Source organism: Drosophila willistoni, chromosome 3R (assembly GCF_018902025.1).
Source record: "Drosophila willistoni isolate 14030-0811.24 chromosome 3R, UCI_dwil_1.1, whole genome shotgun sequence".
NCBI lineage: Eukaryota > Metazoa > Arthropoda > Insecta > Diptera > Drosophilidae > Drosophila > Drosophila willistoni.
Window position 1 is genome coordinate 9,494,428 of NC_061086.1, and position 13,842 is coordinate 9,508,269.

The 13,842-nt window shown below is 38.3% G+C and overlaps 2 protein-coding genes across 7 annotated transcripts; both read right to left on the minus strand.

Moving 5' to 3' along the window:
* Nucleotides 1-4,039: 4,039 nt before the first annotated feature.
* LOC6651360 (G protein-activated inward rectifier potassium channel 3) lies at nt 4,040-9,360 on the minus strand. 6 transcript variants are annotated; one of them, XM_023180016.2, is made up of 6 exons: nt 9,135-9,360; nt 8,940-9,041; nt 7,821-8,068; nt 5,320-5,594; nt 4,476-5,258; nt 4,040-4,233 (listed from the first exon to the last, which is right to left on the minus strand). In XM_023180016.2, the coding sequence occupies exons 3-6, from the start codon at nt 8,066-8,068 to the stop codon at nt 4,106-4,108; spliced, it is 1,434 nt and encodes a 477-aa protein (XP_023035784.1). In that variant the 5' UTR covers nt 8,940-9,041; nt 9,135-9,360; the 3' UTR covers nt 4,040-4,105. The 6 variants fall into 6 exon arrangements, 3 of the variants coding, with proteins under 3 accessions (XP_023035784.1, XP_023035783.1, XP_023035785.1); XM_023180015.2 differs by lacking the exons at nt 8,940-9,041; nt 9,135-9,360 and adding an exon at nt 8,874-8,889; XR_002724348.1 differs by lacking the exons at nt 8,940-9,041; nt 9,135-9,360 and adding an exon at nt 4,295-4,408 and having other exon boundaries at nt 4,166-4,233.
* A 3,164-nt stretch (nt 9,361-12,524) lies between these two features.
* On the minus strand, nt 12,525-13,623 carry LOC124460381. Its single transcript, XM_047011018.1, has 4 exons — nt 13,547-13,623; nt 13,306-13,483; nt 12,944-13,247; nt 12,525-12,883 (listed from the first exon to the last, which is right to left on the minus strand). The coding sequence occupies exons 1-4, from the start codon at nt 13,621-13,623 to the stop codon at nt 12,543-12,545; spliced, it is 900 nt and encodes a 299-aa protein (XP_046866974.1). The 3' UTR covers nt 12,525-12,542.
* Nucleotides 13,624-13,842: the final 219 nt, after the last annotated feature.

Here is a 13,842-nt window from a genome sequence, read left to right on the forward strand (position 1 = left end):
GTCATGCGTCTGGGGTTTTTGGGCCAGACTTGCAAGTTTTATTGATGCAAATTGTATGCCCAGGGCCCTGTAATCAGCACTGTGAAGCCGGAGCCAATGTGCGTGTAATTTGAGCGACAACTTGAACTGATTCACCCCTTTACCTTCTGTCCCTAGCAGCAGCTAAAATTAAGAAGAGACTGAAAAGAAACAGAAAAACGTAGCATCTTGATAGTAAACTGGGTCACATTTCAATGTGAAACGCACTTAATTCTGATGATCGAGCAAATGCACCAACTCCAGCCAACGCCAACTCAAATGCCATCAGAAAATCGTCAAAAGTTTTAAAAACAATTCGATATGCGTTCCTTAAATGGTATTTTACAAATGATTTCTTAGCATGTTTCTTCCTCCTTTATTATTGACTAGTTTTGAACTCATTTCAACTCTTAAGCCTTCTCTGGTTGATTGGCAGCCACAGGCTGATGTGTTTGCCCTTGTCCCTGCCTTCGTGTCCTTGCCATGTAACGAGGTTTAAATAGCTTCAATTACAGAGCCTCAAATCGCATAATGTTTGGGTAGGTTTCTTTTTCGCTCTCTACACATCACTCGTATCGTCTTCTTTTTCGTGTTTTGTGTCTTTCGTGCGTCCCCACACAGGGTTCGATGCGGTTATGAGCTAAATATCTCTGGACAGGCAGAAGTTGTCTTGACGAACAACACGCCAGGAGGTCATGTCACAAAAATATCCATTAACACATCATAAAAATTAAAAATCAAGAAACCATACGAGTCGGCAATAAAAATAAAAATAAAATAACCGCAATGGCAACGCCACGCCAAAGGTATGCCAAGATAATCACTGTGCAAGAGAAAAAAAAAATAAAAAGAAAAAAAGTGAAACCGGTAATTATGCATTATGTATGCATGCCACCAACGCGGCTCGGATTAAATGAAAATAAATGAAAATAAACTTGCCGCAAGGATAGCAAATTCCACTTGACAGAAATGAGTCAATGTGGTGATGAAGGGAGTGACCGGGGAGGGGGGGGATTAACTCTCTGCCTACGCTAAGTAGGAAATACTTCGTTTTTTTTTGGCAATTTACGTGCCATTGTGCGCGACCCGCAAACAAAAGACTTAAGCGACGAACTTGCTGTAACATAAATTTCTCTTAATTGCAAAAGCCAACTACAAAACGCATTAAATCGATAAAAACTGCAACAAATAAATGAGCTCGGCACGCAGGTAAAATTTTAATGCCCAACGAGAAGAGAAGTATGCAAAGCACATAAAATTAAGTAAAAATCAGCAAACAACTCGAAAATGAGCAACCAAAAATGTTTCAGAACATTTATCTTTGCGACAAAGTTTTTGGAGGCCTCTCGATTTCGATTCCATTGAAATGCATGTGGAGCAGGAAGCCCACAGAGTCACGGAGCAGAGATGTTTACCAACAAATTTTGTCTCCAGCCCAGCACAGTAGCTCATTTTCATTGTTAAGCGAAACAAGACCAGAAGAAACTGTAAAACAAAAACCCCAAAAAGAAATAAAGCCAAACCAACAAATAAAACAAAAACAGATTGAGAAAAAAAACAGGCCTCTTGAGGCTTTACTGGGCAATGACAGTGAATATGCAACTCGCACTCGTAATTTTTCGAGACGCTGTAAGTGTTAAAGTCAACAATCGTGAGAAAAGAATTTTATTGTTGTGGGGCTGCACTTTTATTTTGTTTTTTGTTTTATTTTTCTTTATTTTGTTCATTTTCATTTTGGTTGTGGCCACGGAAGGTCACTTCAACATCAACTTCAGCCAAGAGTGCCTGCAATTTGGTGTGCGCCTTAATTTTTTTCTTTTTCCTCACATTTTGGGTTTTTGTAAATTTTATTTTCGTATATATTTTGGCTGCATATGATGCCTGGCAGCTTCAAGACACGCCGCCACCATTGCAGGCTTTGTTGAGCTTATTTTCTGTATATTGTATTTTTGTTTTGGTTTTTTGTGGATATGGGTAAGTTTCGCGTTGCTCCTTCTCGCTCTCATGTTAAATTGTCCATTTTATGCTTTGGTTTTGTTGTTTTCTGCTTAAATGTCAGTTGTAATTTGTTGTATTAACCCATACCACATGAATTATGTTTAGTTCGAATGTAATTGATTTGAATGCAATTTGAATGGCAGTACCAATAACAACAACAACAACAACAACAATGGCAATATCAATAACAAGGAGCGTCGTGGCCGCTTTGGCATAAGTAAAATTGAAAATTACCCTCAACATTGGCCAAGATTAAATGGCATTATGCAAAGGAGTTGCTAGCCACGATATGCTATACGATATGTTCTGTCTGTGTGTGTGTCAGTATTGTTCCCATGCCAATGCAATGAGAACTTAATCAAAGAAGCGATTAAACGAAGCAACTTCTTCTTCTTCTTCTTATTTGTCATAAGACAAAATTCATGGAAAACTATTGCGAAACTGTTTATTGTAACAAATTATTTGGATTTTGGTCTTTGAGTTCAGGTTTTTCTGGGGCCATTAAGGGTGACGCCTTTTGTTTCCCAATTCGTGCCACATGCAGAGTGACCAGGCACGTTCAAGCCAACCCAATCACTACCACCAAATTCAGCTCCAAATGCTGATCTCATGAGTCCAAAAGACTGCCTGCCTGCCTGTCTGACTGAACTGCTCTGCTCTGCTTTGTCTTGGCTGGTGTATGCCTGATTCATTGAATTTTCCATTTCCCAAGACGCATACCTACCACCTCCACTTGTGGGTGCATTTTGCTAATGGACCTTTTAGGCATATGCGAGCTGATAACAACAGCCAAAAAGAAAAAAAAAAGAGTGCAGCAAGAAAAAAATTGAAAAATTAACGACAAACATTTAACAAGTAATTAAACATAAAGCTCGGTTTCGGTTTCAGTTTCTGTCTCAGCTGCTCTGGCCGCTGACATGTTCTGCTGCCGAAACTGGGTTAAGGACACATTCAAGCACTCAACGGGTTAACACCCCTTGCCTTTTGGTAGCCAGAAAACATTCATTTTGATTTTGGTTCTCCATACCCTGGCGATGGCTATATACATATGCATATGAATAGAATGACAAAGAATGCGATAGCATGATTCATTTTGTTTCACAAAAATTCACAAAATACTTTGCATTTTATGAAAAGAATTTTCGTGTTGTCTTAAATAATTAGATTAGAATTAAAGTATTTAACTGATAAATTATTTCTTTGTTAATGTTTCGAAATTATCATACTTTATCATTTAAAAGAGTTTGGAAATTTGTATTAGTCTTTGAAAATAAGCATAGCCATCTACCATCTATTTAAATTGTAGAGTTAGAGTATCTTATCTTCGTTGTAATAGTATATTGGCTTACCTTCTTGATTTCAGTTTGGGCATTACATTTATAGTTTTTTATTTTTCGTTTAGTGAAATAGAGTTGCTGAAATTTGGCATTGTATTTATGACCAAGACACAGGCATGAAGCCACACACACTCACACATACAAATAACGATTGTACCTACCTACCTACATCGACCATTTATATGACCCACACCCACATTTCAAATTCGGCAAATTCGGGGCGCGCGAGCTCTCTGGAGCATTGATAAATGTGATAATAAATATTCGAGTTGTTTGCGAGTGTTATAATTTAGTGTTGATTAGTTTGCGCAAATAAGAGTTATTGATTCAATTTCAATTAAAAAGGATATGAATGTTTTCCTTAATTTTAATTCTTATTTTTTCTTTGGTTTGTTGTTTCTCTTGCAGGCGCCGGCCGACGGTTTAATAAATTTAACGGCTCCCACACTGCCACACTCAATAGGCCAAGTCGAGAACTTGTGTTGCCAAGTGTTGACTTTTTTATGTGTTTTTGGCACCTTTTCCATTGATACACTCGGGTTATTAATGATGCCTAATGAGTGGGTTGGGCACCAGACGTAACGAAAATAAGTGCAATTGCTACCAGGCAAAAGCCAAAGAGGTAATTATGTGTCATTTATATACTTGTATGTGTGGCTGCAATCCCTGGACATGTAATTTTTCGGTAAACTATAAGACTCGAACGTTTATTAACTTCTACATATTCGTAAGCAAAAATTAGGTTTTTTTTGTTAAGTGTTGCCGTGCAAGGGCAGCGATAGTTGCCAGCGCCAGCGTCGACTATAGCCAGATCCGGAATGATGGCTTGGGCTGCTGGAGTCACTGTTGGAATGCTGATATGATGTGGTCGATGGGGAAGCTTAATAAAGAGAGATTTATATTTATAGTTGCCAATGGAGCTTTGAAATGGATGAACTTACAGCGATTTCAATTACAAACTAAAGCAAACAAAACATTTTGGACAAAGACAAAAGCATTTTAGGAGGCCTGATCGGAATGATTGTGGGACAGCTGACGCATGGTGAAGGTTGTTTCTACTAAACGAGAACAAAAGCTGTCAAACACTTTGCATCAACACTCAAATGGCAATCGATATCTCACCTGGTGTGCGGAAACCCTCTTGAATTTTGTAGATCTCGTTCAGTTCCCGGGCACTGCACAGAGGCGTATCCACTTGTGTTGTCTCATTGAAGCGTCCATAATCAATCTCATAGGCCTGCAAGTCCTTGTTGTACAGCACCACAGGATCAAAGCGATGACCCCACAGAATCTCTGTGTTAATGTAGCTCGATCTGGCTTGTGTGGACTGACCCGTCGACTCCACAGTACCTTCGAGTATCACGACAATTTCGAATTTATCCTGTAGCATATCGGTGGCATTCATATTATATAGCGGAGAGTTCTCATCGATTTTATGTTCAATGACCATGGGCCAAATAAAGAACAGATCAGAGCCAGAATCATCAGTGCCAATCTCTAGCTCTGTAAAATATTGCGTCATCACTTCACCCTCCTTCGTGCTCCTGGTGCGTATGAGCTGAGCACGAACTCCTGCACCAATAATGTGAGACTTTCGCATATCCCCCACTCGGAACATTAGCGAGAGGCAACCATCACGCTGACATATGACGGCGTGCTTGGAGAAGAGCAATGTCTGGGCACGTTGCTTGGCTCGTGTCATTTTGGCAAAGACAATGCCAGCCATAAAGGCCGATGACATTACGCCATAGATCGACTGGAAGCACATCATAAAAATGGCCTCTGGACACTCGGGTGAGGTGGTTCGCACGCCGTAGCCAATTGTATGCTGCGTCTCGATGGAGAATAAAAAGCAGGAAGTGAAGCCATCAATTGCCGAGACACAAGGCGCCCAACCAGATTCCTCTGCAGAGAGAAAAATGCAATTGAAAGTGGAATATTCATCAAAGTGAAAGTAAAAACTTACCCTGATTGTCGGGTAAATGCAATTCCTCCAGATCACCATGTGTGTAAATAATTAGCCACCAAATCAGAGCAAAGAAAAGCCATGAGAGTATGAAACTTAAAGCAAATGCCAGCAAAGTCCAACGCCATTGCCAGTCCACCATGGTTGTGTACATGTCCTGAAGGAATCGAACACGACGTCTTTGCAGATGCTTTTGTACCACATTGCAGTCGCCGTTCTTGAAGACAGCCCTTCTCCGTATCCGGCGCATGCTGCCCGGTCGAAAGTTTCGAGATCTACAAAGAACACACGAGAATAATCAAATTTAAAGTAAAATGCCTAGACTTAAAAAAAAACGAAGCCTAAAAGTAGGCTACAATATTTAGCACAAAAACAAGACAAGAAGTTCGAGATAAATTTGAGTGAATTTGTAGTTTAGTAAACTTTTTGACCTTTTGATCAAAACAAGGATCTGGTTCAAGGAATTTGTAAACTTTAACTGGACATCAAACTCTCTTCGTAGCCTGGGAAAAAGTTTTAGACGCCATGTTATATAAAAATCTGTGAATACTTATGATGTTAAAGAATTAAACTCCTTTAACTTTTCATGTTTGTAGCAAAAAATGGAAATTGTAGTCAGTGTGTGTGTGTTTTTAATACATATCCTTTTAGTGCTTTATTCGATTAAAAAATTCTAAGAAGTAGCCACTGAATTCAAGTTCAAGTAAAGATCTTTTGGAAGGCATTTACTTTAACCTTTAACTTTGGGAAACTTCTTAAGCTTAGGTCTTTGTTTTTTTTTTACTTATGTGTTGACTTAATAAATTATTATTAAAACCAATGTCATTTGGATTGTCTGCGTTTGGTTTGTCTGCGGCAATTTAAATTGGTTACCCAGACACATCTAAGTACATAGAATGCAGCTAAATGTCATTCTCTTTCTGTCTAATTGTGTAAATTGAGAGATGCACGAAATGAAAGCATTTATGCTGAAGTGAGAATTGCATCTAATTAGCTTTGCACACGATTAAAGTCAATGTCGAAAGGCCGTCGACAGAAATCGGTTATCATACATACTTGACTACAGACGCCAAGTTAATTGTTTGATTAATAGGGATTTGCTTTAAGCTGTTTCAGTTATTTATTGACTCTAATTGTCACCCACACTTGAATGCAATTGGAATCGAATGCAATGCTCAGATGCAATTCGTTTTAGCCGATTAATTGACATTGAGCTGATTCGATTAATAAAGACCCCTTAATAGAATTTGGCACTTGACTTAAAAATATGTTGACCTCAGTCAATGAATCATTTTGTGTGTGTTTGTGTGTGTGCGACTTTGACTTAATTGTCAATTTGTTTCTCTACCGCCCACTCAATAAGGCCAAGATTTTGAAGATGCCGTTTCATGAATCGTGTGCCGCCGTTTTTCCTAGTAGGGCAGGAAATGGGCCGATAAATGTTTACACACTTGCATACATTTAACTGATAAACTGTGAGAAAGTGTGAGAATTAGTTTTGACATTTGATTTATGTGCACAATATTCGCACAATTGCCGTTTAGTCAGCCCTAATGAGCAATTCACCGGCGACATTTAGATAATGGCAGCTAAGTTATGCAAAATGTAAAGTCGTAGACGGTGCCATATTACAATTACAACCGCAAACAGAGCATTTAAAACCAAATATATACGAGTAGTAAGCTCACATAGATACACACACACACACACACAGATACTTTAGCTAATCAGGAAAATAAAACAAATGGAATGGACGAGTGACTAAGTTTATGCAATGCATCAAACAATGGTGGAGAGAGAAATTTAGGCAGGATTAAATAGTAGAAAATTGCAGACAACTCACTCAATGACAGTCTTTAAAGTAAATAATCTTATATCATGATATTGAGTATCGTATAAACGTCACACGCCATAAAAACTCAAGTGCAAGCCCGCAGTTTCTTTTGATGGAGCGCCATCATCAAGTTCAAGTTGAATGTCAAAAACGTTGACAAACTAATTAGCGCTAGTAAGGCAATAAGCCAATCTTTATAGTCTTTGTATATCACACATATGTCAGAGGCTTCTTATTCATATATATTATGTATGCGCACCCTTTGGCCAGTGAGTGGCTGGATCCTTTGAGAGCCTCATAGTAGACGCCAGCCTGTGAGGGTGTATGTGATATGCCTCTCATGTACTGACGTTTCCATTCCTTCATATGGGCAAATGTCTCCTCTTTGTCACCGGCCACAGTTTCGACATCGGCAGGATCATGTAATACCTGAACATCGCTCAAGGGAACCTGCATAGTGGAACACTTAGTTTAAATACGTTTCACTATGCGCACAAAACTCGACTAAAGTCAGACTGATCGATTTCAGTATAAACGAAGCCAACGTCAGAGCGAATAAAGTTTGAATTTGTAATTAGAGCTAAACTAGCTAAATAATAACAATAACTTATTGACTAGACCACTTAGTGGCATCTAATGGCACTCCCCTGCCAACTCACTTACTCACCTGCAACTAGGCTGACGCTGGAAGGCTTTGCCATTTGTTGAGCTCAGGCCATAAAAGCTGGTGGGACGATTTGGCACAATGGTGATGGGATATGACTTTGGATTACTGATCACACTGTCCAATGAATCGGGATCTGTTTCGATTGGCGGCCTCTTCAGAGGCTGTGTCGATGTGTCAGTGGGCGAGGCCACAGTTGTTGTTCCCATTGTTGTTGCTGTTGTTGGTGTTGGCGTTAAATTGAAACGCATCTGTGAATTGTCAGTGTGTGTCAGGAGGTGGCCCACTTGAATTACTCTACTTAAGGCTAAAATTGTATCTAAGCGGCCACTTGGTGTCAGCACAAACTTGTGATAAGTGCAACCCAAGTGCGAAATAAAATCTTCCATGTTTCTAATTTTGTTTTGTTTTCGTTTATAATAAACAAGCTATGAGAATTTGTAGTTTCTCTAACAATAGGAGTATATTCATTATGAAAAGGTTTGAAAGGAGTTTGAAATATTTGGAAAAATAAGCACTTTTCTTCAAGGTTTGAAATTTAATTCGTTAAATTGATTTTAACAGCTTTTGCAATGACTTTTATCAGCTTATAAAAGTTAATCATAAATCCATAATTAAGTAATTAACTTTCAAGTTTATCGAAAAGGTTTCTATTTGAACTTTTACTCAGTGAAAAATTGGAAAAATATTACTAGTCCTTCAATATTAAGGGATTAATTTGCCTATAAAAATTTTTATCGATGTGGACACAAGGAATTGAGAAATCGGACATAAAGGTACTCGTACTTGACTGAATTAGTGGCATTAAAAATTACATTTTAATTTTAATGGCCAGCCAACGTTTCAATAACAAATAAAATGAAATTTTAGTTATTCAATTTGTATAGATAAATCAATATTGTACATTCGCCTTTCTCATTTTAGCTACTGTTTGTTGCTTCATTGTTGTTATCTAATTGAAACTCAAATTTAAACCCAATAAGCCAGTTAAAAATACATAAATAAAAACACCAACAACATCGAGGAGAAGAAGAAAAAAAAACCAATCACACGCACCATTAAAGCCGAAAATCAATTTTTTTGGCCACGTTTCAGATGAAAAAAAAAGGAATTTTTTAGCACCTTTTTATGAGCACTCAGATATCTTCAATTAATTGACACCTTAAAAATCCAAACATTTGTTTGTCGATTTTCTCGCTTTTATTTATTTGTTGTATGCTAAAACTAATAGATAGATAACTTTAGCATATGTTTAACAATCTAAATAGTCATTTCGTTATATTTTTGTTTTGTATTTTTTTTTTCGGAAATAAATACAATTTATGTGAATATCATTTTACGAGAACTCGTGGAACATTATTGGCTTGGTTTTTGAATGCGCGTCGGATCAAAACTGAGACGACTGGCCGAGAGATCACAGGTCGAAATGATGCGAAAATGCCGACACAGAGTCCACACCGATGACACTTGCCACTCGAATGTCGACGATGGCACAGAAGTCAGTCAGACGCGGATCAAATGACCGCCGCTGAATCGAGTTGCTTGACAGCAAGAAAATACTTTTCAAACTAAACAAAATGGGGAAAAATATGGAAAATAGTGAACAAGAAATAAAAGCGCTGCTGTAAATGAGCTCAGTTACACTCGGAGACACACAAACACACAATGGCAACTTTTGCCACATTGGCAGAGCTGCAGATTCTCACTCTCTCCCTTTCTCTCTCTCTCTCTATATCTCTCGTGGCAGATACAAATTACAGTTACGCATACATTTATCTACTAAAGTAATACAGATACAAAATATACAGATGCAGATCCGAGTTGAGCAGATAAAAATTGTTCAATTGAAATGATTTTTAAATTGAAAATAAAGCGGAAGATAAGCGCGATAAGCTGAGGAGCTGTTGTTTATCTGAACTTAATGCCTATATCACTTTTTTTTTTTTGATGTGGACACAATGAATTGGGGAAACAGGCAAACTCTTTAAATGCAGGCGACCTTGAGACTTTGTCAATATACAAGGGTGGCGTATACGTAATAAATAATATATGTAGGTGGTGTTTGTGTGTGTGTTGTGATTGAGTGTGTGGGTGTGTGTTAAGGTCAGACTGTTTCAGTACGCTGATGAAATTTCTTTTGTTTGATAATAAAACAACGACAAAAAGATTTATTTATAGGAAGAATTATTTAATTATCATGTGTAAATGAGTATTTAAACTTTATTTTATCTACTTTTACATCACTCCATTTTACACACATCTATAGTACGATGCGTCGTATACGTGATATCATTTTTTTTTTGTTTACCACTTGCTCACGCGGTTTCTGGTTGCACTATATAAATAATTGTCATCGTGTCTCTTTGTTGTGTGAAAGCAACGCTATGCGTAATTAATTTTTATAACATATTATGCCAATTATTTTGAGAGAGGAAAACCATAAATTTTGTCCACAAAAGGTAAGCTCTATTGACTATTTATGTTTCGCGAAGAAAGGGATGCCTTGCTATATCTGCGACAGTTAGCCGAAATGCGGGTATCTTATTGAGCATTCCGTCTATACATAATTGGAGTTCGTTACTCAATTGAGATCTTTTAGACGACGGCAAACAAGGAGAGGAATGAAGGGTAGACATAAAAATCTCATCCGAATTAGTTGTATTATTACCAAATGGATACTCATTGCAAACCATATAGAAGAGAGTTACACCCAAGCACCAAACATCCATCCCAAAGTCATATCCACTATGTTTGACCGTCTCTGGAGGCACAAAGTTTCCTGTGCCACAGCATTCATAGATTTTCTTTCCAGAATAGTATGTGGCCAGGCCAAAATCAGAAATCTTTACCGCCAATATTTCCGGGCAAGTGCCATCAGACGTTGATTTTTTCAATTGAACTACTAAATTCTCGGGCTTAATGTTACGATGAATTATTTTTTCCCTATGCAAGTGCATTAGTCCTGAGGTTACATCTCTTACGATCTGACGAGCCACTTTCTCCGAAAATGGTCCGTATTGTGACATTAGTTTTGAGACATCGGTATCCAGACACTCTTTAATTATATAGGCTTGCTTTGGTTGCTCAACGCTATAAATCAGTTGAACAATATTCGCATGACCCTGCAATTGACGTATTATCTGAATTTCTTTGAACTCGCCGCTTCTTATCTGGTCCATATTGTGCTTCTCAACCATTTTTATCAAATACTTTTTGTCTCGCTTGACCTTGCCTTGGCCCTTAAAGACGGTTGAATATCTCGTTTGCGATATTGGCTTACTTACATCGATAAAGAGGCGAATAGCCTGTGGTAAATCCTTTGGCAGTGGACTGGCCATATTCGTTGGTTGAGTTTGCCTGCTTAATATCTGTCCCAGCATTCTTAAATAGTTTTTATTCACCTTGTAGTTAATATTCATAAAAGCTTCATACATACAACAGCAGACAATGATGTCGCCGTTCTGAAAGTCATGAATAGAAGAGATCGTACTGCCATCGGTACGAAAGAGATGGGTAATCCCCGAACTAAGTGGCACATGTGGCCACAAAGCATTCGTCAGAGCCTCTAACATAACATCATGAGTAGGATAAAAGCTGGTCGATACTGTCAGACAGACACCTTCAAAAAGGATATTACCATTACGTAATATACAGATGCGCACACATTGCTTGGATTGTTGCCCTTCAGTTGCATCCTTGGATATTGCCTTGGCACGTTTAGTATATGGTACTCTTTTGATTACACTCTTATTAAATTTAGCCATTGTAAATAATTACTAAAAACTATGTAGTAACACGTGTAAATAGTAAAAGTGTGTATCTCAAAATAATGATAAACAAATGAGCTATGAAGTGAGCTACTGAACTCTCAGCCTACTGTGGGTTCCTATGCGGTAGTATTTGTTATTTCTCTTCCGTCATACTTTTTGTAAGGGGTCACCAGCAAGATCATAATTTATGACGCACTCAATTGTGAATGACAGTGTGGCGGCTGCCAAAAGTAGCTGAGATAATTGAATAATCGGCTCCAGTTGCTCCAGCTCGCCAGCCCGTGGACAGTGTTGTGCGATCCATTCAGATACACAGAGCTGAATATTTATTATATACTAAATATCATCCAGACTGCTGCCGTCTCTGCTGGCCGTCAAGTGCAAATTTGTAGGCAATCATGAACCACTTTGTGTACCCGACACCACCTCAATCTCCTGGCTGGTGGGGTTTTGGGGTGTTAATTTGTTTTCAAATCAATTGATGCGTCTATTCTTATGATTCGAAATGATTTACTTTAGTAGTTAGCTTCGTAATGAGACTTTTATATGTTTTTTACTAAAATTAGGCAGAAACAAAAGCCGAACATATGTTCTATGAATCCTCTCGAGAATCTCATAGATTTGGCTACATCATTTTGCCGTATTGTGAGTTTGAACAGGAACTTAGTGTGGAAGTTAGTCCTCCTCTTCACAGATGTTCATGGAAAGAGTCTTAGCAAGTTATGTATACAAACCGATTAAGAAATGAACGCGTTTTGATTTCAAATTGCAAAACATAAATTATCGACATGCTATCTACGTGTATTTTACATGTTGTCTACGTATCTACACGAAAGCTCTAAAAAGCTTATTTTCAATTTAATTAAATAATCTAACGATTTAAATCTAAATTTAATGTTAATGGGTTAAAAACTACATTTTTTCCTATTTAATCTGTATTATTTTTGAAAAGTTTTTAATTGAACTGCACATTATTTTGCACAAGTTGCAGGATCTGCTCTTCTGGAGCATTCCATTTGCAACGAGGATATTTATCCTGACAGTGTTGCTGTTTGGGGACTTTGCCTGCCTGTATCGCTTCACGTGTGGGTGATTGCTCCAACCAGGCTAACAACCACGACCAATTGGTGGCTCCATCCAGAACATGCTCCACATCTGTAGCCAATCCCTTGCGCACCTGACTCCCAGCCTTGTAGGTCAACGAGCAAATAGCCTTGAGCATACAGACGAAAAGGTTTACATCATTTTCGGCTAGAGTCTGCTCCACTGTATTCAAAGCACTCGGCAAACTGAGTTCTGCCAGGATAGAATTGAAATTAAGGATTAATTTATTAATTAAAAAAGGTCTAAATTTACCCATTCTTTTGCCAGTGTTATTGCGATAAACCAATTTAACTTGATCGAAGAGTTTGAAAAAGTTTTGTTCTTGGTCAAAAGAGCCACGAGATGTGACATTCACCTCCGCCTCTGTTGTTGACAACATTTCCTCAGCAGACTGTGGTCTAGTAGTATTTCCATTCATATTGTTCATATGTTGTGGTGGTTTATCTGGTACAATGGACTCCAAACCCATGCTTCGGATTAGATGACCCACCAAAAGACCACCGGCAGCAACCAAACCACAGCTTACCAAGGCAGCAGAGTTAATGACAAGTAAAGGCTTGAAAGATTACAAAAACTAATAAATTCCATCTTTATATTCCTATTGGTTGACTTACCCTGGGAGGAGCATTGCGTTTGCGTTTGATGGGCACCTCAAGAAACGGCACTAGATAATCCAAGCCCAGGGCTATATCTTTGTTAACCGCATCGAAGGATACCAATTTAAATCCTTGATTGTGATGATGTTGCTGAGGTCTCTGATGATTCTGTTGTTGTTGGTATTGCTGCTGGAGGCTAAGTCGCTGCCTCGAAGTTTTCAAAGTTTCCTCTTCATACTCACCGGAGGCTGATCCTGACATCGATTCCTCTCCACTGGCTGCCCAAATCACAACACTACTGGCAAAAAGTGCACTCATCACATACAACAGCTTCATGATTCCGCATTAACTGGTTGTTGTGCTTCGCTTTGGAGTTGGCAAACATTTGAAATTTCTTTTTCACTGACTCAAATTTGTCACTTACTTCTGTCGCTTGGCGACGCTTGGCTGCCTTTTGGCAATGATAATTTTCCTTCTTGTCTCGTGTAGTACAAAAAGGTAGCAAAATGTTGGCATGACATAACTAAATTCAGTCAGTCTTTTCTTTTGAAAGGT